Source organism: Pecten maximus, chromosome 1, assembly GCF_902652985.1.
Source record: "Pecten maximus chromosome 1, xPecMax1.1, whole genome shotgun sequence".
NCBI classification, from domain to species: domain Eukaryota; kingdom Metazoa; phylum Mollusca; class Bivalvia; order Pectinida; family Pectinidae; genus Pecten; species Pecten maximus.
In genome coordinates, this window is record NC_047015.1 from 14,544,814 (window position 1) to 14,572,188 (window position 27,375).

Below are 27,375 nucleotides of genomic sequence, written 5' to 3' on the forward strand. Positions count from 1 at the left end.
ACAGTTTCAAGAACGTTTTGAAATCCTTATTCAGATGATTTATTTATCTAAAACCAATTTCACCAAATTTAAAGAGAAGAATTTCTTCAATTCGCATGTTAACAGCTCCAAGAACGGTTTGAAATCCTTATTCAGATGATTTATTTATCTAAAACCAATTTAACCAATTTTAAATCGAAGAATTTCTTCATCTGAACTACTACCGGGTAATACATTACTGTCATTAGCATCTTTCATTGGCGTGATGGCAATTTTCTATTGCAACTCAAATTTCTCCTCTTTGGTTTCAGCAACCACAGTCTTGCCTTTTTCTGGTCATTATCTGCAACATAAGCAGCAACATATGAACAAAGTTAGTTTTCCAAATGAAGACGAATATCGCCATCAATTATTTTCTATTAGGGTTTGGTTGAAACGTTGGTTAGGTGCAATTAGAAGATTAAGTAAGAGGTAAAACTGAGTTTAAAACCAACGGTCTCAATTGGGGCAATAATTGGTCACTGGCATGACAATCATATTCACAGAACAACCCAAAAAGAATATATAGAAACAACGCTTACTTTTAAGTAAGGAAGCCCTCCACCATATGTCGACATGAATGGTTTAATATTATTATTATTTTTTTATTTACTGCATTTATTTCTCAATGCAAGACAAAATGTGCTATTCATTTTTGTGGACAATCCCATCCTTTGAAATATTCCTTTTGTGGGCGTCCTAATCGTTTACCCGCACACCCAATATACATTGCCAATATATTGGATAGATCTTGAAAATGAATATTGATCTTGACCGTCAAAATGACCATTGATCATTTGTAAGTTTAGAAAAAAGCAATAAAAAAACAAACAAACAAACAAAATCCCTGAATGTAAGAGAACCTACTTAATGCTCCTGCCAATGATTGGAAACGGTGTCAAAATTGGTCGCCTTATAATACAGCGAGATACAATATGGATATGCCAAGTTATCAGCTAAAGATGAGGCCGCCTCAAAAGGTCATTTCATAGGAATGCTGTAAACATTCGACACGGTAGCTGGTGCATTCAAAGATAAAGTGTTCTTTTAGGGCAAAACAGTTCTGTATATATGAGTTGTTATCGAATTAGTTCTGGTAAAATAACATTTACAGGAAGTGCGCAATTTTATATCGTCCCGTCCATCGTAACAAGATTTGCACCGAGAACCAAATGATCTCTGTTAATGTCAAAGAATGAATAAAACAATAGAGTTCCCTATTATTTCTCTCCTGAGCATTCTCAATTCAGTTACCCGATTCTTATGATTATATCCATATAATGAGCCGGTGACGGGGCTGAGGGTCTACCCTACACTTTAACAACATATATTCTGACAGAGAATGTGGTTTGTGTGTCCCACTGAATGTTTATCATAAGAAAATACATCACTTATAATTAACGCAAGGCACCTGCAGAATCGGGTTTTTGTATTAGTTTCTGCTTGGGGATCCCCCCTTCCGTCTCTGTTTTCAGTGGTATCTACTCAAACACCACAGAGTAGGTGCATCACACATAGACACCGTCTTCTCCTGACATCAGTTATAGCGAGTGGCGTAAAATGCCAAACAAATCCCTTGATACTCATCCCCTATATGTCCTTAGACGTTACGAGGACTCTAAACCACAATAACAAGAACAACTTGAATCCGTGGCACTGCGAAGATGTCACTTTTTGCCTATCACAATATATACCGTTGTTCTTACTGATCTCTGACTTCCAGCTTACAATGGGTGGTAATGACTGTTAAGTCCCTATAGTTAGTAAAGTGTTGCCGGACGGGAATGCCATTCTGTCTATGCTGAGCATTTTGATATGATGGCACCATATAAAATGGCCCCGCGAGTGGACACTCCGTTTCCCTCTGACCTTAGCTGTTGAAGTTAAAATCGACAAAACTGTGCAAGACCACACTTTTATCAATGATTGTTTCCTCTGAAACTGGCCTTATTGTGATGTGCTCACTGTAACAAAGAGGTTAAACGCTGATATGATTTAGCCTTTTGTCGCCACTCTCTAGCCCGATATGACTTTTTGAGCAATCAGGCATCTGACACCCATAACATGGTGTTGCTAGCGGCTACTTCATATGGTATTACTTTGTAGTTATCCTGATCCGCCTGTCAGGAAGTAGGGATTAATCGAACGCTTTGTTGCAACCTTTTTATTTATTTGCTTATTTTTGTTTTCATTTATGGCATAAAACATCAAAAACGTGAATAGGCAGATTGTCGGTTACCGCCATATTTAATATAAACATATCCTAAAACGTATTTCTGAGTACACGGTTCACGTGTTTAGTTAGTCATCCTTATTGAACAACCTGTGTTAGCCGATCGATGATTATCATCACTAGAGTAGCATCATATCTCCCTTACTGACCTGTAACTGGCCGGGTATTAAACCCCGGCTGTGTGCCTAGTGTGTCATTATCATATAACATCAGACACGGAAAGCCACGTACTTATGACACCACGGCGAAAACAAATGCATCCATTGCCAATATGTAGCTAATATATAGGTAGTACAACAATACAAGCATATACAACAGAATGATACGGAGGAAACGACACACAGCCAGATACGTGGTGGGACGATGTTTCATCTCTATGCCCCAGGTGTGTTTTAACTTCGACAGTGATCAGTGTCAAATTGGATAAATTGTTTGTGTGATTATATATAAAACTACGTTCCTTTATCAACAGAAGTGGGTGCCGTTACAACGCCAGTATTGATGTATCGATGATGTATCTACCGCCTTCCAGTATTCACTTTACACATTGTACTGGCGAGACGGATATAGGGGATCTTACTAAAGATATCGACTTAGAGAGACTGACAGCAAAGTTCGAGAATAAGGGCACGTTACCTAAAATACAGGTAGTCGAAAAAGATGGCCATTATTTCACCTTAAATAATATACAACTGCAGGTGTTCAGGAAGTTGGAAGAGAAGGGACACTGTCAAAATGTAAAGGTCGAGGTCATAGCCACAAAAAGAGTGCCTGTGGCGATAAGAGACCTGATGACCCTCCCTCCCGAACTGGACCTAGAACGAGACGGTAAGTATTTAATAGAAGATGTCTATACGGCATGTTGGAAACTCTCACGATATTTTAAATTTGTGATGTAATTATCTTAAGCGTATGTTTTATTTCGAACTCCGGTTGATATAGAAGCCTGGTGAATGTAAGTTTGATCGAAATGTAGGCTAACAGAATATACAAACGCCATACAAGTACAGGGCGCCGTTAAATACGAATTCAGCTATAGAAACATGGCGCCGTTAAATACGAATTCAGCTATAGAAACATGGCGCCGTTAAATACGAATTCTGGTATAGAAACATGGGGCCGTTAAATATGAATTCAGCTATAGAAACATTGGGCCGTTAAATACGAATTCAGCTATAGAAATAGCGCCGTTAAATACGAATTCTGGTATAGAAACACGGCGCCGTTAAATACGAATTCTGGTATAGAAACATGGGGCCGTTAAATACGAATTCAGCTATAGAAACATGGCGGCGTTAAATACGAATTCTGGTATAGAAACATGGGGCCGTTAAATACGAATTCAGCTATAGAAACATTGGGCCGTTAAATACGAATTCAGCTATAGAAATAGCGCCGTTAAATACGAATTCAGCTATAGAAACAGGGCGCCGTTAAATACGAAGCCAGGTATAGACTTTTCAAAACGAAAATACTGTACTTATTGATGAATGAACATGCAACAAGCTAGAAGAAGTTTATTAGATTTGTAAAGATTGTCAGCTTTAAAAAAATATGTATATGAAAAGAATGGAAGTTTATTATAATAATTTATTTCTTCCTACGCTCTGACATACTTCATGAGAATAAAGGTGCTGTGGGGAAATGTGTAACGTGTCGTTTTGTTGGTCGGCATAGTTTTATACTACATTTAGTAGACAGTTCGAAAGTCAGCAGAGTGACGCGGTCATCAACGTAACTCATTTTATGTGGTCCTCTCAAAACTAGATAAAAACGCATCTGCAGGTAACATAACTAACAACCGTAAACTTCCGATACATCTTTTTATATATTGATTAAAACCAGCTTATTACAAGTATGAATGTGAATATATAAAACACAAACAAGTCGACTCAATAAATCTGTCACCTCTGTCCACTGATCTGAACCCTTAAATATACAGCAGGCTGTTTCCACTTCATAGCAGGTATGGGTGTTATTTGAATGCCACTTATGACGTTCGCTATTTCAATGCCATTCATGCATCCTCGATTTGAATACACCTTTTACAGGATAAAACAAATATCACATTCAGGAATTAATCAAGGCTTAACTTAAACACAAAATAATGGAGTCTAAACCGATTAAGATGAGAGTATATTCCGGTTTTGTGTCATAGTTCCATAACATCAAAAACATGTTCAAGGCAATCGTCATAAGTTAATTTACTTCACACAATCCATGTTGAATTTATTGTTTTATGAACTTCTTTCTCTTTTAAATCTTTTCGCCCCTGTACGTTATAGGCTGGATTTTTTTTTTTTAATTAGCCAATGCAAATTTCTTACAACTGAGAATAAATTATAACGGCATATCTTCGATGATATAATTTTCCGAATATGCCACCGATGTCGTATTAAGATACATATAATAAATTGAAACTAGTCTGGGCATTTCAATAATTTGTCTAAATGAAATACTTTTTCAACCAATCTTAGAGAGGTGTCATATTATGTGAAGTGAATTAGAGAATACTTGAACCTGAATGAGGATGACTAAATGGATTCCGTTGAATTACGAGTGTGGTGAAAATGGATATGAATATAAAACAAGGGATAATAGAATATTTCTCCATTACATTTGCAAATATTTCTCTATTAGTTTTATAATATTTCTCTGTTAGATTTATAATATTTCTCTATTAGATTTATAATATTTCTCTTTTAGGTTTATAATATTTCTCTTTTAGGTTTGTAAATATTTCTCTATTTGGTTTGTAAATATTTTTTATTCGGTTTGTCAGTATTCTAGAGTAATTTAATCTAAGGACATACTATGCGACGTTCCATAGATTGGCGATTTAATTCTAACACGGTTAATCTACATGTTTGACATAAGATACACGCCTACAAAGTTATACCACACACCCTGGGCATCGGAATGTTAGATGGAAAACAAGACCTCTCTTAATACTACCAGTAAAACAATCGAGTTTCGTTGGTAAGAGACGAAAACATATAACTAGAAAAAAGATCCATTGTGAGAGGGTATTAACCGCTTGACGATAAACATATGGATATTTCAAATTACAACCATTACATAGAAAACCACCATTCGTGTGTACTTAAAAATATCGCTGAAAGCGTACTCGGGAGACAAATTCACACATTGATTTTCAGTACATTTCCAACTATTTTATGTTGGCATTATTTTCCCAAACTATCCAAATATTCCATGTTGTCAGGTAAAATTATTGTTTCTGACTCAACTCTAACAGTGGCCTTGCTGCTATGGCTTGGGCATTAGAAAACATTCAATAGTAAAATTGTATATTGTCACGTAGTGTGGCGCTGAGGCACCTTTATTATTGTCTGGTGAAGATTGGGTAGGAACACCACGAATGGAGATTTAGGTAGCTGTGCTATACGTCTGTCTGTCGAAGGATGCCCCAATCGTTAGCACAGTCTTCGTATGAACATTGCTTTTGCAAGAATGTACTCCTCCCCCTCCCCTCCCCCTCCCCAATGTTTTCTGTCTTTCATAGAAAATAAAATTGGTTGAAATACACGGAAATCCTCGACTAACATCACCACCATCACCGTTGTCTTGTCATTTCGATAGTCATGAAATCTAACTCATGAATTAATAAGGACAATGTTCCCAGGGCTATCCTAGGTGTATTTATTGTAGCTATTTTAATTCGTATGGGAAAGAATGGAATGTTATATGATATAACAAAATCAGTCCAACAGCCACTCTTTTACTCCTTTGTCGATATGGATTTAGTTTTAGATGAGCAATATTCTGACATGTCTGGAGTGTTCGATAGGTTGTCATTTAAAAAGACGGCAATAATACATATCGATTCGTGTGGTATCGCTGAATGGTGTACCGAACTATTTCTACTATGAGTAGTAATACAATATAAAAGGCACGTTGCCACAGAGTCCGCCAATATCAATCTACCAAGGTAGTAAATTCAGTGGCCCTGCTTTTTCAATGAAGCGTTGGCTATGGATTGTGGTGATTATCCGTACCAAATGTTCCTCAAGATGATCAGATAATATATGATCAGATGTAATTTAACCTAATATAATTTGACCAATGTAATATCTCCAGATGTAAAATGGCCTGATATAATATGACCAATGTAATATCTCCAGATGTAATATGACCAATGTAATGTCAAGATGTAATATGACAATGTAATATGACCAATGTAATATGATCTATGTAATGTCAAGATGTAATATGACAATGTAATATGACCAATGTAATATGACCAATGTAATATCTCCAGATGCAATATGACCAATGTAATATCTCCAGATGTAAAATGACCTGATGTAATATGACCAATGTAATATGACCAATGTAAGGTCAAGATGTAATATGACAATGTAATATCTCCAGATGTAAAATGGCCTGATTTAATATGACCAATGTAATGTCAAGATGTAATATGACCAATGTAATATCTCCAGATGTAATATGACCAATGTAATATGACCAATGTAATATGACCAATGTAATATGACCATGTAATATCTCCAGATGCAATATGACCAATGTAATATCTCCAGATGTAAAATGACCTGATGTAATATGACCAATGTAAGGTCAAGATGTAATATGACAATGTAATATCTCCAGCTGTAAAATGGCCTGATGTAATATGACAATGTAATATCGCCAGATGTAAAATGACCTGATGTAATATGACCAATGTAATATCTCCAGATGCAATATGACCAATGTAATGTCAAGATGTAATATGACAATGTAATATCTCCAGATGTAAAATGGCCTGATGTAATATGACAATGTAATATCTCCAGATGTAAAATGGCCTGATGTAATATGACCAATGTAATATGACAAATGTAATATGAAAGTTCTTGGTTCTGTCTCCTGGGCGAAACATACCAGAGCTTTTAAAAATGGTAGTTGCCACTTCTGCTTAGCGCAGGGCATTGTGGGAGTGGGACAACTGGTTTGACGTTGTCAGTATCATGTGACCGGGTTGAGTGTCCGGTTGGGTGTCTTCGGCAGTATGCTAAATAGAGGTAGTACTAGAAATTGGCAAACGTTTTGTACTATCACAAGGTGACTTAACACTTTGTACCACAACCTCATAAAACACACATATGTACTCACCATAGCTGTTGACAGGACGTTAAACAATAATAAACCAAACCTTGTCCAGGTTATGTCATTTCACCGATTACACTTTATAAAATGACCACAAAATGGTATAATGAACGAAACTTTGAACGGTCAAGCATAGCCCAGATTCACATTCGGTCAAATTTGAATAAGATATAAGCTTTTTCAACGATATCTTTTTAACCGAGTCTTAGAAGTTTTGTTTTAGCCTTTGTGTGCTTCACGGGTTTCATAAAATATGGAATGGGAACAAATTTAAGACATGTTAAATCACACTTTAGGAAATTTCTATTACATAGTCAAACAATGGAGGACAAAATCAAACAGAGGAGCTATTTTGTTGCCACGTTACCAATTTTATGATGCAATGTCATTGTCTATATGATGACGTGAGAACCAATTTCTGCCCGGCCTAGCCAATGAAATACAATCCATATTGCTTTTGAGACATTTACTGGATACGAAGTCAATTATGCAACATTTGCATTATACATACCATTGTATAACATATATAGTAATCGCGATTTTATTTCACCAATAAGCTTCCTGGTATGGTGTTCACATTAACCTTTACTAACAAGTTGTCCAATTGGTTTATGATTATCAATTTGTCAACAAACTAAGCTCATTTAATGATGTATGAATTGGCTAAACCTTCGGGTATGAGATGCCTGAAAGTTTGAGTTCGAGTTGACTAAATCGAAAGGTCTGAACTGGCTATATCTAAGGATCTGAACCGGCTAAAGCTAAGAGTTTGAATTGGCTAAACGCAAGGTTCTCGATTGTCTCAATCTAAGGGTCTCATTGTGCTAAACCTAAGGGTATCTTACAATGACATGCCAATTAATCGTTGAAGCAATTAGCTGAGAATATAGTTCATGACGTCTTATTCATCATGCGACGCCTGGGTGCCTATTGTATTGTTTAACTTCTTGTGTACTAACTCAAAGTTGTCGTTTGAGAACTGTGGATATTTGCTTACATGTTACCACGTGATAAAACAATACTATTGTTTCATACAATGAAATGTGCATTTTCGAAACGTAACGTCAAATTGTGTTCGTATGCTATGTTTACATGTATATAGATATCTATTTAATATTCCATGTAGTATTTTTAAACATACACTCGAGGAGCAACCGTACATAAGTGTATATGCGTCCCACATGAAGTGTTTATATGGCGAGGATTGACAGAAGACACGTTTTAACTACCGAAACAATAGCTCAATGTCGTATATGACGTTACAGGGACAATGGCAGTTGCACGTGTATTGTACATGTCATATTGTATCATATCTATTGCCCGACAAATGATCTGTAAAGTACATCTGCCCTTCAGGAAGACTACTACCATTGCCTGCTTGGTAAGAGGCTGCCTACTTGGCATTTTATCTTTTAAGTCGTTCTTCTTACTTTCTCCATGAACGCACATTAATAGGACACACTGAGTTGTAAACTTTTGTATCTGTCGATAGCAAGTGTTATTAAGGTATTGGATGCAATAGTCACTTTCTTGATGCTTGCATTGTCCCCTCTGAAATCAACAATGTACAAAGAGCGCTAGGTGTATTGAAGAATATGTACTAATTACCAGCATGGGTATTCCTTAAATTGTATGTGAACAACACGTATTCCAGCAATATATTAACTTATAGTTTCTTTTCGCTATACCGCTTTGTTGGCGTCTTTCAAACATGCGGGTTAGATTTAACAAAATAAATATTCATGTCTAGCACACAACATCCATGTACTTTTAGACTAGTAGCAGTCGAATGACGCGTTAGTAACGCACTTTCCTTTCAACTAGGCGACAGGGGTCCGGTTTATAGTGGAGTCAATTGTCTAAAGCGAAACCTGGCGAACCACCCCCTAGTACTCCAGATTCCACAGTGCAAGACCCCTTGCGCACTTCCATTCGGACCAGCAGAAATCATAAGTTTAAGCTGATATAGCTTGTTTCGTAATACAGAGCTTGTTTCGTAATGCACGCGTGTAGTTGTAAAATAAATTTATACATTTTATTAATCTTGCTATGATTGTTTTCTGCTTACGGTAATCACGAGGCTCAAACCGTAGTAAAGCTTGTTGGCACTGTCGATGTAGTAGTCCCACGTTTATCGCCTTTATATAAGCACGGTTGTTACAAGGGTGTAAACAGCCAAATCATGGCCCCATGGGGTAATGTTTGCGCAGTTACATCCTGAAGAGACGAGTACACGGATTATAAGGCACACACAACTGTCGCTGGAATTTTTCATTATTGATACCACGTTTACTTTCTAAACGGTATTCATCCAATGTCCATTTAAAACTGAATGCCAATTGAACAACGACGGATTCGATCGGCAAGTTTAAGATAAAAGACATTGCTTACCTTTTTTCAAAAAAATTAATTGGCGTCTTTGAATTGTTATTGTTTTGCTTCAGAGCAGTATTTGCCCTGACCGACCGAATCAAAGGTCATCATCCGTTGAAACGTTTTATATGACCTTTTTACACAAGGTCATTAATACAAAGCGATCAACACCATCATCAATTATGATTTGTTTGTGTTTGGTTTTTTATTGTGTAACGGCAATAACAATCGATTATTGTTTTTTTTTTTTTTTTTTGTATTGTTTAACGTTATAATCGAATTTTATAATTATTCTGTTTTTTTTTTTGTTTTTTTTGTTTTTTTGTTTTTTTTTTTTGTTTTTTGTGAAACGTCACAAGTAATATATTATTGTTTTCGATGGTTTAACACTATAATATGTGCCTGCTGGATTTGGGCCAACTTCATTATGAATGGTTTTCCCTGAAATAGTTTCTCGTTAGTATAGCCCTTCCGACACATTTTAAAATCAGGTGTTCTTAATTGAAATTTGTAAGTTAGAAATGAAAAGCCGTAGTAAAAGGGTAGCAATTGTTTAGAGGGAAGATGTATTTTTTTTCAAATCGGAAATATAGCCAAAATGAAATCTACGAAACAGAAATACATTTCCTTTATATGACCGTTTTTTTCTCTTTCCTGTTCGAAAAGAGTATCCCTCGAGAGGAGAGGGAATCTGTCTAACGGACGTTACAAACCGACGTGTTGGTATATAGAGGCGCTAGTACTGACGGCCGATAGACTGATATCAAGCTGCTGACTTATCTGGACTGTTGCACGTGTAAAAAATGAGATCTATCTCACGTGATATTGTCAAACGCCAGACCTACGGGTTCCCGAAATGATTATAGACGGCTAAAACTAACGTGAGATTGCCAGGAAACGAACACATAATACGTATTGTTTTTAGTATGTGATGTTTTTGCTTTAAAACTAAAAAATAACGGCTGCATGTATTTGATGTATATTTCATTCAGATATGTGGATATGTATACAGTTAACGATATTCTATAAAAATAAACTTCAAATGTATCCACAAACTCATATTTCCCAAATTTCAAATTGATAAATGTAGCGATTTCTTGTTGATTGTAACAATTCATCTGTGTCAGGGTGATCTCAGAGACGCCGGATCATCCAGGGTGATCTCAGAGACACCGGATCATCCAGGGTGATCTCAGAGACACCGGATCATCCAGGGTGATCTCAGAGACATCGGATCATCCAGACTTCATTTTCAGTACTTGCTGTCTATTTTGCATGTTTGTAAGAGGCGACTAAAACTGCGATCTTATCTTTTCTCTCTCTCTCTCTCTCTCTCTCTCTCTCTCTTTTTTATCCTGCAACCGGCATCTGCATTGTCGGAATACACCCACTACATATATTTTTACTGTATTCGGTAGTGATAAAAAGATGTATTTTAGAATCTTAGCACGTGAGTCAATTCGACTGACCTACTTCCAAGTAAAACAACGTTTAAAAGGTGAATATATTTGGAACATTGTTGATACATTTTCACTATAAAAATCTTATTTTTGATGACTATTGCAGAATAAAATCAGCTATATTTTTGGCTCGAGACAGAAAGACAAAAGTGCCTCGCCAAGGCTCGCCACTTTTTCCTTTCTTTACTCTCGCCAAAAAACAGCTTGAATATTAAGACACTGAACAGGTATTCGCTATCTACACAATATTTGTTCTGCTTAATGTCTAAATTTTGATTAGTTGATGATGACTTTCCCGTCAGCTTGCAATATAATGTGACCAAGTGGGATTCACATTATCGTATCCAGGTGGGAGTCAAATAATCGTGTCTAGATGGAAGTCACGTTATCGTATCCAGGTGGTAGTCACTTTATCGTCGTAGTCACGTTATCGTCGTAGTCACGTTATCGTCGTAGTCACGTTATCATGTCCAGGTGGGAGTCACGTTATCGTGACCAGGTGGGAGACACTGTTATCGTGTCTGGTGGGAGTCAAGTTATCGTGACCAGGTGGGAGACATGTTATCGTGTCCAGGTGGGAGTCACGTTATCGTGACCAGGTGGGAGACATGTTATCGTGACCAGGTGAGAGACATGTTATCGTGTCCAGGTGAGAGACATGTTATCGTGTCCAGGTTGGAGTCACATTATCATGTCCAGGTGGGAGACACATTATCGTGTCCAGGTTGGAGACATGCTATTGTGACCAGGTGGGAGACATGTTATCGTGACCAGGTGGGAGACATGCTATCGTGACTAGGTGGGAGACATGTTATGGTGACCAGGTGAGAGACATGTTATCGTGTCCAGGTTGGAGTCACATTATCATGTCCAGGTGGGAGACACATTATCGTGTCCAGGTTGGAGACATGCTATTGTGACCAGGTGGGAGACATGTTATCGTGACCAGGTGGGAGACATGTTATCGTATCCAGGTGGGAGTCACGTTATCGTGTCCAGGTGGGAGACATGTTATCGTGACCAGGTGAGAGACATGTTATCGTGTCCAGGTGAGAGACATGTTATCGTGTCCAGGTTGGAGTCACATTATCATGTCCAGGTGGGAGACACATTATCGTGTCCAGGTTGGAGACATGCTATTGTGACCAGGTGGGAGACATGTTATCGTGTCTGGTGGGAGTCACGTTATCGTGACCAGGGCCCAGTTGTTGAAAAGGTGATTAGCTTAATCACATGATTAGTGAAAATTTCATTTCTCATTTGTTGCAAAACCTGTGAGTATAACATCTTTAAATTATGCCAGTTGGAAGAGAATTAAACAGAATTTCATAAAAGTTTTGTCAAGCTAGTTCTACCAGAAATTATTATATCAGGATTTGAAAAATGTTGTTAAAATGTGATTAGCCTAATCACCTTTTGAACAACTGGGCCCAGTAGGGAGTCACGTTATCGTTTTCATGTGTGGCATATCTGTATGATGGCACTATAGAATCGTCCCTCAGTGGCCCTGTCTTCCGTGAACACTTTCCTTAAATATAAACAATACCAATCCAAACAACTAGTTACAACTAGAAAACTAAATTGAATTCGTTTTCGGAATAATGATGGAAAACTATGTGTTATGCTACCGTTTCTAACATTCTACATTTGACATTTTTACATATTATTACACTATGTATATATTTCAAATGATATTATTACACTATGTATATATTTCAAATGATCGTGTAAGCGATGTTGACTTTATTTCAATTTCAACAAATTTTATTGACATGGATGGAATAGGATTAGACATCAGGCATAGCCTATCTAAGTCTTCTCCTTAGTAACAACAGGTGGTAAGAAATACAGACAAATATAATGTATATGTACACATTGATATGACAAATTGACTGAAGTGGAAGTAACGCCTTGAGGTTGTAAGACTTATTCAATGTTGTTTAGGAGAGTAACCTTTATGTTGACTTTATAATGAAACATCACTGATGTATACTACCGAAGGCGACCATCAGGACACCACGTAGGTTAACAACAAACTGATACTGGCGTTCTACTGTAAACAAAAATGCTGAGTTTTAAATTGAGGGATCAACTTCAATTTTAGAGAGTCTGGCATGTCCAGGCCATGGGACAGATACTCAAGGTATTTCCAGAAATTATGTAGTGGCTACAGAGACATTAGGAAGGAAACAAGATGTTAAAATAAGAGGACATGTTCTAACCTGTGATGCAGATCACAGAAAATGATCTACTGTATAGTGTAGTGGTTATAGAACACATTTCAGAGGTCGGTACATTGGTGCTAATTAGGTAAGCAGCGTTCATACATGATCTTAATTTGCTGGTAGGACGTTAAACAGTAAACAAATCATTTTCTAAAGTACCTACACTGTATAATACAAACGACTAGCAGTATCATGAAATATCTAAGGTATACCTATATTGAAGTAAAGAAGCCATCAAACGACAATATGTCACAATTAAGCCGTCCTCTATAATGCCATAACTTTTGGTTTGTTGATTGCCGCTACAGGTTGTCGAGAAGAAATCTGCATATACCGAAATAATTCTTGAACGACTTCGTCTGACTGATATTCACTATTTTAATCAACCATGTGAGTAAATATTCTCAAGTAAGAAATTCTTCAGTACCAATCTATACTCTCTCTGTCTCTCTCTCTGTATATAATAGATATTATTTTTTGCGTTTTATATTTAGGACATTTTTAACCAATGTTTCTGGAACTTTCTGTATGTTCGCTGCATTTCCATTCATTGATTTTTTTGACATAAAGTACATCTGAATTTGATATAATTTCATCGAGCACTGTAAATGGACAATTGTCTAACCGCATTGATTTAGTGGAAATAGCGAACTGCTTTTTCATAACTATGGTGAGTGGTGTAAAGAATGGAACGTTTCAGAAGCGAGCTTAGCTTATTGTCATCTTTAAAGCCTCATCGCACGTTTGTGGTTATTACGAAAATCAACTTGAAGAGAGTGTAACGAAAGCCGTATTATTGGGAGATTCGCGTCTAAAGAGATAGGTATATTTGTCTTCATTAGGCGTGGCCGTCCGTCTACCACAGACGGGCCCTAATTAGACCCCTGTCAGCCCTGAAAAATCGACACAGTTAAATAGTAGTTCATGGATGTACCTTTATTTCACCAATCAATGTTTGAGTATTGATCACGATATATTTCAATGCTATGATTGCCACTGGTTGTTGGATTACATTCGTTTGATTGTGTAATTGAAGTCTACACATATACTAAATATTGACATCACTAGGAAAGAACCTGATTGTAGAACGGTCCTCTTTCGAATACTACCACCTGTATATTTCAATATCATATCTGTAGAACAAGCCACACACCACCAGCTACAACCTGACTTAAAAGATTCCGTTTTCTTATTGGTGTGGACGTCCGGGTCTTGTTTAATGTTATAATACAAGGATTGGTTTGTTATATTTTACTTGCTTAATAAGGTCATTTAAGGACGGTGTCCAAAAAGTATGGGACCATTGACGGGCGCTGTTAGAGTGGGACCACTGACGGGCACTGTTAGAGTGGGACCACTGACGGGCGCTGTTAGAGTGAGGCCACTGACGGACACTGTTAGAGTGAGACCACTGACGGGCACTGTTAGAATGAGGCCACTGACGGACACTGTTAGAGTGAGACCACTGACGGGCACTGTTAGAGTGGGACCACTGACGGGCGCTGTTAGAGTGGGACCACTGACGGACGCTGTTAGAGTGGGACCACTGACGGGCGCTGTTAGAGTGAGACCACTGACGGGCACTGTTAGAGTGGGACCACTGACGGGCGCTGTTAGAGTAAGACCACTGACGGGCGGTGTTAGAGTGGGACCACTGACGGGCGCTGTTAGAGTGGGACCACTGACGGGCGCTGTTAAAGTGAGACCACTGACGGGCGCTGTTAGAGTGAGACCACTGACGGGCGCTGTTAGAGTGAGACCACTGACGGGCGCTGTTAAAGTGGGACCACTGACGGGCGCTGTTAGAGTGAGACCACTGACGGGCGCTGTTAGAGTGGGACCACTGACGGGCGCTGTTAGAGTGAGACCACTGATGGGCGCTGTTAGAGTGGGACCACTGACGGGCGCTGTTAGAGTGCCATCATATGGACATACCACATCTTGACATGATAGCGCGACATCTATATCGACATACGTAACTCTGTCATATTATACAGACAGAGAGAACCGACCATTCATTTCCACCATCTCTAAAGTTAGGGAACCATGGTTATAGTCTTAGTTTGTTTTGACAAGGTGATGGAAACCATAACGTTTCTCCCAGTGACAAACTACAGACCAAAAGCGATGCACAAGGGACGCTTCTATAAAGTCAGCATGGAATGGGGTAGCAGGGTATGACCTTGTGCCAATATGAAACAATTGTATGGTGTCCCTAACATCACTATCGAGTCCTGCAAGGACCAAACATTCATATGGTGTCCCTTACATCACTGACGAATCCTGCAAGGACTAAACATTCATATGATGTCCCTTACATCACTGACGAATCGTGCAAGGACTAAACATACATATGATGTCCCTTACATCACTGACATGTTCTAGAAGGACGAAATACCTGTAGGATATCCCTAACATCACTGACGAGTTCTAGGAGGACGAAACCGCTGTATGATGTCCGTCCCTTACGTCACTGTCAAGTCGTAGAGGCACAAAACAGCTGTATGATGTCCCTTACATCACTGAATAGTCCTAGAAGCACTAAACATCTGTATGATGCTGTATTATAAGCATTATTCGCCATTTAATGTATATATTACTGAATTTATATTTGATTAGCAATTCATTTGCGTCTTACTGTTTACTATCTATCACTAAGCAACCAAATAATGTATGTAAATCTTGTTTAAATATCCGGACCAAGCAATGCATCCGTCTTATTTAGATGCAGATCAGTTTGTTTTTCATTTACTTATTACTTTCGCTCGATGCCATTTTGTTAACGATATTTCCAACTTGAACGCAGTGATCAGTGACTAGTCACCGTAAATATGTGTAAACACAAGGAGGATTTGCAATCACAGTCGACGCTGTCTCCCCGCTAATAAACAACAGGTAATTCACGGAGTGAACAATGGGGTAAGCGCTTTGATGAGGCCGAAATAAATTGCCTGGCAAATATAATCGAATTGTGATTAAATCTTTAATTGTATTGTCTGTTTTATGTGGGTAAACTACAAAGAATAAATGTATGTTTGAAGCCTCGGAATCGTCTTGATAATCACATTGTTTGTGATTGAGGCCGCTCATCCCGACTGGTGTACTGTTATTGTCTTGACCTTGTACGGTAGGATCCACGTGATTGTGTGTCACGCGATGGGAGTTGTTTATTGGATATCAATATGTCAATGGTAGATTGTGTCCTATGGTCCTATTGCGGAAGAAAATTAGATAGGGCGTAGGTGATCATAAGAGGCGACTAAATCTGTGATATTTTCTTTTTCTTTCTAAACCATGTTCTTCTTGAGATCTCCATGGACACTGCCTCACTTTTGTACCTTAATTTAACGTTCGCCTCTGTGTAGAAGACTTTGTGGTTTTCCCCTAGCTGGGGCATACCAGAGTATGCTGTGGTAGCACTAAAAGGTGACAAATACCAACACAGCCTCCTAAAACACACACTAACCACACGTATGCAGCTCGCATACAGTAAAACCACCTTTAAATGATCATAGCTGCTGATAGGATGTTAAACAATAAAAACAAATCCTTTATGAATCATTGATTCCAAATTGTAGTTTCAGGTTGAACATCGATACTCTGAGCAAAACAGGTAGATTGTACTTGCATTGTACTCTCATCTTTGGTTGGACAGGCCTAGAGTCCGTCCTTTGTCCCATCATTCTTGATATGCGAAAGAAAAATTATGCTTAATGACATGACACTTATTCCTAACCCGTGATTTACTTATGTAATACATACATAATCGTATATATCAAAAGAAGCAACCACCTAGAACAAACCAGACACTTGTATCACCTATATATCGATATATAAGGGGCCACGGTGGCCGGGTGGTTCGAAACTCACGTGGGGCAGTCGCTTGGTACTGACCGTAAGCCGGTGTTTTTTTCCGGGTACTCCGGCTTTCATCCAACTCCAAAACATGTCCTTAAATTACTCTGGCTGTTAATAGGACGCTTAAGACGATAAACCAAAAGTATTCATATGAAGAAACGAGTATTGGGCAAGTTATGACATTCGAAATCGAAAATAGGTAAAGGCTATATAGACAATTATCGGCTAGAAGTCAGACCGGTCATTAATGGGGACTTAAGACGTGTATTGCCGTTAAGTGTCCAATATGGAGCTCATATACAGATGTTTTATGGAAGTTTTAAATAGACGAGTCATGATTGCTTTTCAATTTGTTTTAGATTTGATGTAATCACAAAATAAACTGACCGAGGTAAACAGAGCCTCTAAAATCGTACCTTCTATTCCTACTTAAAGCTCAGCAGTTTACCACTTCTTAAAACCTTAACTATTGCAAAATATCATGACATTTGACCCAAAATGAAGCAATCTCTTACACATTTTATTTTGAATGAAACCTATCTAAAATTAAATATCTTATCTTGTCTGTGAGGTACCGTTTTCGATGTAGGCTTCACTAAATTTCAGGTGTACTTTCGGAAATTGTACCGCAAGGCAACATACCGCGAAAAACGTTTGCAGTAAGACTATTAAAGCTATTTGAATGCAAGAATTCTATGTTTTCGTGATACTCTTTGTACCAGCATGGTACCTACAGGTTCTCGCATGACGTATTACACGGTTATATACGACTATGGAACAGGTTAACAGCATAAACATCATCCTTAGGTAAAAATAAGCGTTGCGTTCCCGATAGAAGCATCCCATTTCAGGACAATGCCTCTCAATTGTAATACGAGGCTTCATTGTTGAGAATCCCGGTGTATCGACCGTTAACCATCGAAGTGACATTATTTTACAACATATCATTCCTGGTTTAATGACATCCAATGATTGTATAGATAAAGTCATAATTTTAGGAAACAAGCTTGCTATGCAATATAATGGTCTGTAGTGTCATTGGAAAGGAAACACTGGAACATTAAGCTCTAGAGCAAATAACGATAATCAATCGATAGTAATGTTGTATTCAACATACATTATGTATATAGGGTATGACAGCTAATTAGGCAGTGGTTTAAGGAAAGGAAGATAATGTATTATTGATGCGCCTTCACTCGTACGATTTTAGTTTTCTGACCGACGTAAGGGGATGTGAATGCTATGCTTTGGAGTTATCTGTCCACGTGGGTACATATTGTCTAGTTATCCTGGCGTCAAGGCTATGAAATGTATCCTGATAGTTGTTTGATTATATTAAAGGTCTATTTCGATCTGTAGAAACAAAACTTTAATGTTCCATGATAAGTTCAATTGCATTAAGCATTGTATCATATACAGTCACGTGGTGTACATGCGTACCTTTGGACTCATCATTGGGTATCATTGTACCGTTAACATCATTCTAAACATGTAAATGCATTTCCAGTAGGTTTTACCATTTACATAAATCAACAACGGCAATCGAAGCTAATATGGAGACGGTATTTACTCAAGATGAGGTCACTGACAACTTTAAAGTGCTGTCGCACTGAAATATATTACCTTGGCATGGTAGCAGAACACTGTGCTTGGACAAAGTTTACTGACCACGAGCTAACAAGTGCCATATTCGAAACGAGGATCCTCCTGTTGCCATGCCGAATCAACTTTTTTAATGCAAGGCATTTTATGGTGGAATGTTTAACTTCAAAATGACATGGCAACTGATGTTTTGATGATAACATTTTCTGTGTCGTTTATTCACGTACAATAGATACAAAAACATGATGGGGTTTGTTTGGCTTTGTTTTATATTGTTTGAAATCCTATCAACATCTATGATAAAAAAAGTAAAATGGCGAACTGAATGCGTGTGATGAGTATGTTTTTTTGGAGTCCTTGTGATTACACGGAACTGAACCAGATATGTTTTGGATGTAAATGATACAAATTTAAAGCGGATCTCTGAAGGTAGGGTGTAAGTATCCTCCCACAACAAACGAAGTAATTCTTTTCAAGAAACGCGCATTTAAGCAATACATCAGATACTTGTTTCACTTCAATTTATAATTATATTTTCATATACAGTGGGGTCAGGAAACTACAATACGCCTGAATAAAAAATGTTAAGCTAGTAGGAAATTCGCGACACCAATACTTATTGTTGGGTCTGTCATTGATGGACTAGCTTTCGGCAATCTTTCGTTCAAACTGTACTTTTAAGAATAAATAGAAATGTGCATAGATTCATAATTCTCAGTCTGGTAGGTATTGTCTTTCACTCGATTGGTAACGCTCGGACAGATTAGCAGTTCAGCAAAATAATTTAATTTTCAAGTTTACATAACAAAGTCTATATCTGTGCGTAAATTACTCTCGGAACCGAATTATATTCTGACGGAACAGTCACATTCTCTTCCTTGTCATTTATCTACATCTGTCGTAAATCTATATTTAAAGCATTGACAGAAACACCTTGTTAGACATACGCAGAAGCACAAAAATAACTCCATTTAACGGGAGAACTACAATTATACCTTTGGGACCTAATCTGTAATATCTTGCTGGCAAAAAGGAAATATGACACATGATAAAATCAGTCAGTGGAATATCATATTACAACCTACCGCTAATTGCAGCTTTACCTGAAGTCACAGCTTGCAACGTATCAAATCAGATCCGCAACGCAAAATCTTGTTAAATAGGAGGAAAGATAGCTTGATTTTCTTATACATATGGCAAGGTTTGATGATTGTGGTCATTGAAACAACCTGCTGTACTGCACGCGCAAGTCCTTATACAATTATTAATGGGAGTGTTTATGATATGATGGAGTCGAGGAAACCGGTTTTTATCATGCATTAATTGATGTTGAGTGTTCGGAATACCCAATTACATCATGTCCACCACCTCGGTATGTCTTTCCTTGTACGTTTGTACCTTTAACATTAGAGTTATAAAGTATTTTGATGCAGCTATTTTGATGCAATCATCCAGGTCTCGTGGTAACCTTGGAAACATAAAACAAAGATATTCTGCTATGGTATAGTCTTCCACTTTAACATTACGCTATTACATAACAATGCAATCATCGTTGCGAGAACACTTGATGTGATACGTTATTGTGAGGTGTGATGAAATGGTCCTACTACTAATGTCCTCAAATTGTTATCAGAGAAACATTTAATTTAAGAAGACAATTCAGTTTTTTTTATAAATCGATAAGCGCTCTTTTTAGAGTTTGAAATTGCATATAGTTTTGATTTGAAGCGCAGATGCTAACGTTATCAAATACATGAATGACATGTCAAATAATCTTTACGAGATATATTATGTTACATTATCATTCTGTTGCTATAGTGAATATATAGATTACCGTGTCATTTATCTTTAGAGTCGATATTTTCTGTTGCAGCCTTATAAAACGTAAAAGTATGAATTTAGCTCTGTTAATATAATGTTACTAGATAGTGTTGTTTGGTTCTCTTGCTACTCGAACTACATTAAATTTTACCTTAACTTTTAACATTTACCTTTGTATGAGTTTGTACCGTTTGTTAACCACTGGTCATACATTTAACAAAAAGTACTGAGAACTTCGATTCTTCTTTAGTGTCGCTGTAATAATTAGAAATAGTTGTGCAAAGCATAGAGCACCGCTCCGCCAATAAGTAATTAAAATAAATGAAATGACATAGCCTAGCCGGTACGCCTGCAATTACAAGCTTAAGGTCACTGGTGATCCGTAAAAAATGTCTTGGGCCGTAAACCTAAACAATATGGTCATAACAAAAGTCCTTACCTCCTGCATATCGACCCCATGGTCTGCCTTTCTATCAACGTTTAGCCAGGAAATGTAGGTGGAGGTGCGTTAACAAGACCTACATAGTAATACGTACAGATTATAAGTGACACAAACAATAAAACTAACAAAAAATAGCCAAAAACAGAATATCTTTCTATATGCAGTTTCACCAACTATGGGTCTTTCTTTCTACCAACATCCATTGGCAGCCATCAAGAAATATAAGAGGAGATACGTTCACAAAGGCATACGGACAGATAGATGGACGCAAAAGTGACAATACCTCATCGGCCAATTGACCGAGGGTAAAAACAAAAACGAAAAAAACTACAAAAATCGAAAAATGCATGAAAAATTATATTACAGACCTCTTTCCTTGCATTACCTTGACACTGAGATAATCGAAATAATGTTATTGTATTGATTAAAAACTTCCCAAAGTCAGATATTTTAAACATTACAATTCAATCATCATAGGTGGTTTGCGTGTAATGACGGCGTCGACATGAATGGCGCTTCCCGGAAGAAACCACTATAGCGCTTCCGGTGTCTGTGTGCCATTTTCTAGATAGCAGGATGAATAGAAAATATCTAGAACAAACCATGCGTGTACTACTATGAAATTTAGTAGTGTTTGCAACATCTATATTTGGTGTGAGTCGTAGTAGCGTAGACCTAGTATTCTGATCGTGGAACAACAAAATGTGATAGACATGCAGTGTCCCAATCTTGCGAAGACGATGTAAGGGTAATGTTATCTCTCTTTTTCATGTAATTGGGATATGCTGTAGACGAATTATGGTCACAAATTCGCACGAGTAACGGTGTGAAACCAAGAACACTTCGTAGAAACCAAAGTATATCTTAATGATGATTGTAAGTAATCAGTCCGAGTTTGTTACTGTACGGGTCTTCAACAGGCTTCCTGTGCTAAGCAATATATCTATACAATATTCAAAACAGCGCTTGTTGCTATACGTCAAACACTTTTCTCTCGCTGCGATAATTCGATTCTGTAACACAACGATCAAAATAATTGGCATCTTATTTTTTTCCGGTAAAAGCCAATGAAAGATAACCCCTGCTTAGATTTGGAATTGTGGAGCATACAATGTACTTCAATGATGGGTTTAACAGGAACGTGTCATTTGGTATTTTCTAAATCTATTAATTACTTTCTTATTCGTCTGGATTATAACACATAATAACATACTTATTTGATGATGCCACATAGATGTATTTTGATGTAACATTATACAAAATTTGATCAGTACACATCCGCCCCATGCCATTCACCATTGTGAATAAAAAAATATTGAAATGCAAGCTTAATTTTCAAAACAATATGCCAAAATCTCATGTCATAGCAAAGTCTACAAAGTTTGAAAGAAATTGGTAAAGATATGAAGGTGGGGATCTACAGAGATAAACAGAATAGGTGAATAACTCTTGCAAAAACAGTTGAACTCAAATACCACTAATGAAAACACGATCTACAAAATGTACTATATATCATAGTGATTTATCCTTCCAAACGATATGTTAAAAACTACGGGAAGAAATCTCAGGACTAGATTCGAATACTGATATAAACAAAGGGAAAAACTATTTGAAAAAAATAGTCCAGTCAAAATACCGCACAGGAAAACAACCTTATATCACGAGAATCAAGCTTACTAGCTTTCAAAGAGATTGGTTGAAAAATGTAGATCTCCGGACAAAATTACATTAATAGCAATAACTTTGCAAAATTGGTTGAAAAATGTAACGAATATCCGGACAAATGGCATTCTGAATTAAAAAGAAACCTCTGCCAAAATAGTCGAATCAAAATGCCATTCTGCTTCAAAACTGCATCATTATATAAAGCATGCAAAGTTTCAAAGATATCGATTGTAAACATGAGATACCAGACAAACAAACCATCACTCAGGTTGGACGGACAACGGCCATATCAAACCTAGTGCTTATTGCAATACATTTGACTCGTGTTAGATAATCATCACAATTACTGTATTAATATTGTCTCGACAAGATTTGTACGCATGTCTGTGTTGCAATGGCACACCGAACTGGAAATTTTTATGCTCTATAGCCATACACTCCAAACTCAGTACGCCCAAATACGATTTCTCATACGAAACCTGCCTGTCCATGAACTCGTAGTTCATATGGACTTGCAGAAAATTATTTGTGTAAAACTGCACATTGAAAAGTGGCCTTAAATCCCATTGTGATATACTAGAGGAACCTGGAATCTTATGGACTGCAGCATCAAATGTGTTGGAATTATCTGGCTGTGACGAAGACCATTTTGTTCATTATTCGACCGACAGTCCTAATAGCTAGTATTACAACCGGTATATGTTCAGCGCAGTGCTAACCACTAGGATCAGGATATGTTTTTGCTTAAGGCTATCCTGCCAATTGGAAATACCTTGAAGCTGGACTTGGTTTGATTTGTTTGGTTTGTTTTTGTTTAACGTCCTATTAACAGCCAGGGTCATTAAGGACGTGCCAGGTTTTGGAGGTGGAAGAAAGCCGGAGTACCCGGAGAAAGACCATCGGCCTACGGTCAGTACCTGGCAACTGCCCCACGTAGGTTTCGAACTCGCAACCCAGAGGTGGAGGGCTAGTGTTAAAGTGTCGGGATACCTTAACCACTCGGCCACCACGACCCCAATTGAAGCTGGACACGGCCTTGGCAGTTAAACGAATGTCTGATGATACCGTCCGATATGGATAGTCTGTGATTCAGGACGCAGAGTATTTTTTTCAATGGGCATCAAAAAGAAGCATCAACAAAGTATTATTTTCTTTGCAACAAAAGAAGAAGTTAAGAGGTTATTCAGTTGACATCAATTGCATGCCCAACAATATAGGAACTTTGAAGCTGCGTGCAATCGAAACATATTTTTGGCCTCTAGGTGTTACCGCTCGGTGTTTCTGCTCAGCCTACTGAAGTTTCTGCTACATAAGTACGTCTGATATTTCCACTTTCTGATTTTCCCGCTGGGCTAAGCGTTGCACTACGTCTCGTTGAAGAAAACAAAACTAATAATCCATTCTTATGTTACATTGTAAAACCAAACAATGGCATAATATTCTCAAATTACAAATACATTGTAAGTAAGGACAGCGAGTATAATCTTCTACGCATGCCTTTATTTATAAACAAGGGATCAACAAATAGATCAAGACTGCAATCCGGAATGTACTAAACGTTACTGTTCTAATACTGGCGTACTTCGAAAGCCATTTCTATTTAGGAAAAATAACGGCGCGTGAACTCGTGACTACGTGGGCATCTACATGACTACATCCAGCTTTCTTCGTGACGCATTGTGTACAAAACCGGTGTTTTGAAACCCGAAAACATACATATAAAGATCATTTTTTACTGTTGATGCTCGTTTATAAACCCATTTCACCCTTATAACAAGAATGCACCGTTTAATGAGTATGAAATCTGGTCATAGTCGCAAGTAGTTGAATTATATCTGACATTAAAAGGTTGATCTCAGGCGTGCCAACAATGAGAATCCGCCTGTCGTAAAATATTATTGAGTGTGAATGACACAGCTTGTTACGACCAGTGGTTTGTAATTTCACTTTGAATAGCCAAATGACACTTAACACAGTTTTGTTTATAGAGAAAGCGCTAAGCACTACCTCAGTGGCTTTGGCTTTATCAAATGTTTTATTTCCAATGATCACGATCATGGTACATAACAAGAATTCATGGGAAGTATTGTTTCAATATTGATTCCTTGAAGTATTGACAATGAACACAATGCGTTTTGATGATATCCTATTTGATATTAAAGCCTAACAAATTCTTTCAGGAATATTTTTATTATAAGACAGATGGCAGAATTAGTATACATCACCAGTAAAATCATGTTTTCTCTAGAACCATCGTTATACATCATTAGAGTAGCGGCATTATGAGTTTAACTTCTAAAACTAGCTCTTAAATTTTACCGGGAGAGCATGTTATTCAATGTATTTGTGTAATGGCAGTTTTAAATTATACTAAATCGTCAATGGTTGAATTTCTGTTGTCAGTTTTAGGATTATTGGTCTTAATAAATAAATAATAATAATAGATAATCTAGAAGCTATTTACACAAATGCAAAAAAGAGGAAATGCTTTCTCCTTTCCAAACGATCGGTATAGGTGTGATTAAAAGTAAAAAGACTGTCTTTTCAGTATCTGTGGTTTATTTCTTTATATACAAAATACTTGCGACTGGCAATTTGCAAAATTCGGCTAACCCCTGACGAAATCCTTGATGATAAATTGGATGAAGGAAACTGCGAGCTAATCAATATATTATTGTACCACGATCAGGTGTTGATCTACAGTAGTAAGTGAACAATATCAAAAGTACAGCATACATATATCTGATGTGGAATACTTATGATTTGGTATGACATATTAAGCCAAAGTATCAAATATGAGGTACCATTAGGAGTAAATATATTTTTTTCGGAGTTAAAAGAAGTACATACAGAATACTTTATATTCAATCTGACCATGTCTGAAATGTATTATTAAGACACAAATTAAACTGCCTTGCAGCAGGGAGAAGGTTTTTTTTATTTGTCTGTAGCAAATCATCACAAAAATGTCCAAGATATTAAACTACTATTGAGTTAATATTGTTTCACGACCATTCATTTAAGGTAACCTCTGTGTGCGATATACAAGGATGTGATTATACTGCGATATATTCGTGTTTGTTCCTTGTGAAAGAATATAACTGATGCCGGCTTTATACCTATCTCACTGAATTATAACTTGATGAAGACAACTAGCAGGACACCCCATCCGGTCATACTTTAGTGATAACAGAAATTCTCCCACTCGTAATGGGCAATGCCTTTAGCGGGAGTAGCAACTACCATTTTTATAGACTGGTGTGTCTCGTCTAGGGGTCGTCACACAAGGACTTCCTCTCATGGGCAAACGCTCAAGTAAGTTCAATAGTGTGGCAGTGTAAAGGAAGACACAAGAAAGAAAGAAGTTGAAAGAACAGGAAAAGATAAAATTCCAAATTTAGTCGCTTTTTCAATTATGCAATAGGGACATCCGTTACCTGCAGAGCTCAGAATGGGAATGCTGTATATTCATATCATAGCATTGAAGACACAAGCTTACTGTGATGTCATAACAACAAGACGTCACATAGTATTGACGGCTTCATAAATAGATTGTGTGATTTGATTGCAGATAAATGAATCAGTTACTTTTCGATTAGAATGATTTATTTAATCCAGAACAAAACAATAATGCAAATTCATTGAAATATAAATGTCATTCGTGTTGTTTGAATATCTATTTATAATTCTATGTACTATTCAGCAGCACGAACTTGTCACGTTGACACTTTTTGATTAGCTGGTATTGTCACATCCTGAAAGTAGTTCGACCATTTAGTAGTGATTTTGAGTCTTTTGTTATGACCGGATGTCTGGCGCCGACTTGTAATGAGAAGTTTATGCCTACCTAGCTTTGGGTCATGAAGAGCAAATTGTGGTTAAGTTGTGTCTCATTATGCGTTTCATAGCGATACGTGTGGTACTCAAATGTCTTTGAGATTTCTTAAGGCTATCTGCATGGCTGTTCTTTTGGAAATGCAAAAAGTGTGGACACAGCTGGAAACAGGATATGAGCCATTGTAGGTGGATTGTACGCGCAGAGGTTTCGTCGATATTTCGAGCTTAATTAGATATGCCCCTTGCGTTTTTCATTTTCAGCTGATTAGTGTAAATTGGACGTTGTAACCTCGGCAACATTGCGTTTGCGACCGAACTGGCTAATTACTGCATGTACAGTGTAAAGTACTTCAAAAAGTCCTTTAAGTTTTCCAATTTTCAGTAAATCCCCTTACTTGATCTTCAACCCGTAACTCAAAGACCACAGGCGGGGCATTGCCCAGAGGAATATTACGATGAGGCCGATTTTCGCGAAATGAGACTACCGGCGGTTGTTTTTTAGTATCCAGGTAAAATATTTACCGGCAGTTTTGTTTAGTGTCCAGGTAAAATGTTTACACAGAAGAGACAGTACTCTCTCTTTCGAATCATTTAATGGCATCACAAATAAATAATCAAGTCCCAACAAAGTGTCGTGAGCAGCAAGGTTCAGCAAGCGCATTGTTTCTGCGCTCCTGCACTGAATGAACTTGCATGTAATAATCCATTGAC

The 27,375-nt window shown here is 37.5% G+C and overlaps 1 protein-coding gene across 1 annotated transcript in view; it reads left to right on the forward strand.

Annotated features, from left to right (window-relative positions):
• The first annotated feature begins 2,428 nt into the window (after window positions 1–2,428).
• The window catches only part of LOC117325734 (histone chaperone RTT106-like), a 55,347-nt gene continuing 30,400 nt past the window's right edge, over window positions 2,429–27,375 (forward strand). Inside the window, exon 1 of the mRNA XM_033882171.1 lies at window positions 2,429–3,079. Within this exon, the coding sequence (XP_033738062.1) occupies window positions 2,761–3,079 (319 nt within the window). The 5' untranslated portion in view covers window positions 2,429–2,760. The remainder of the gene's footprint in view (window positions 3,080–27,375) is intronic.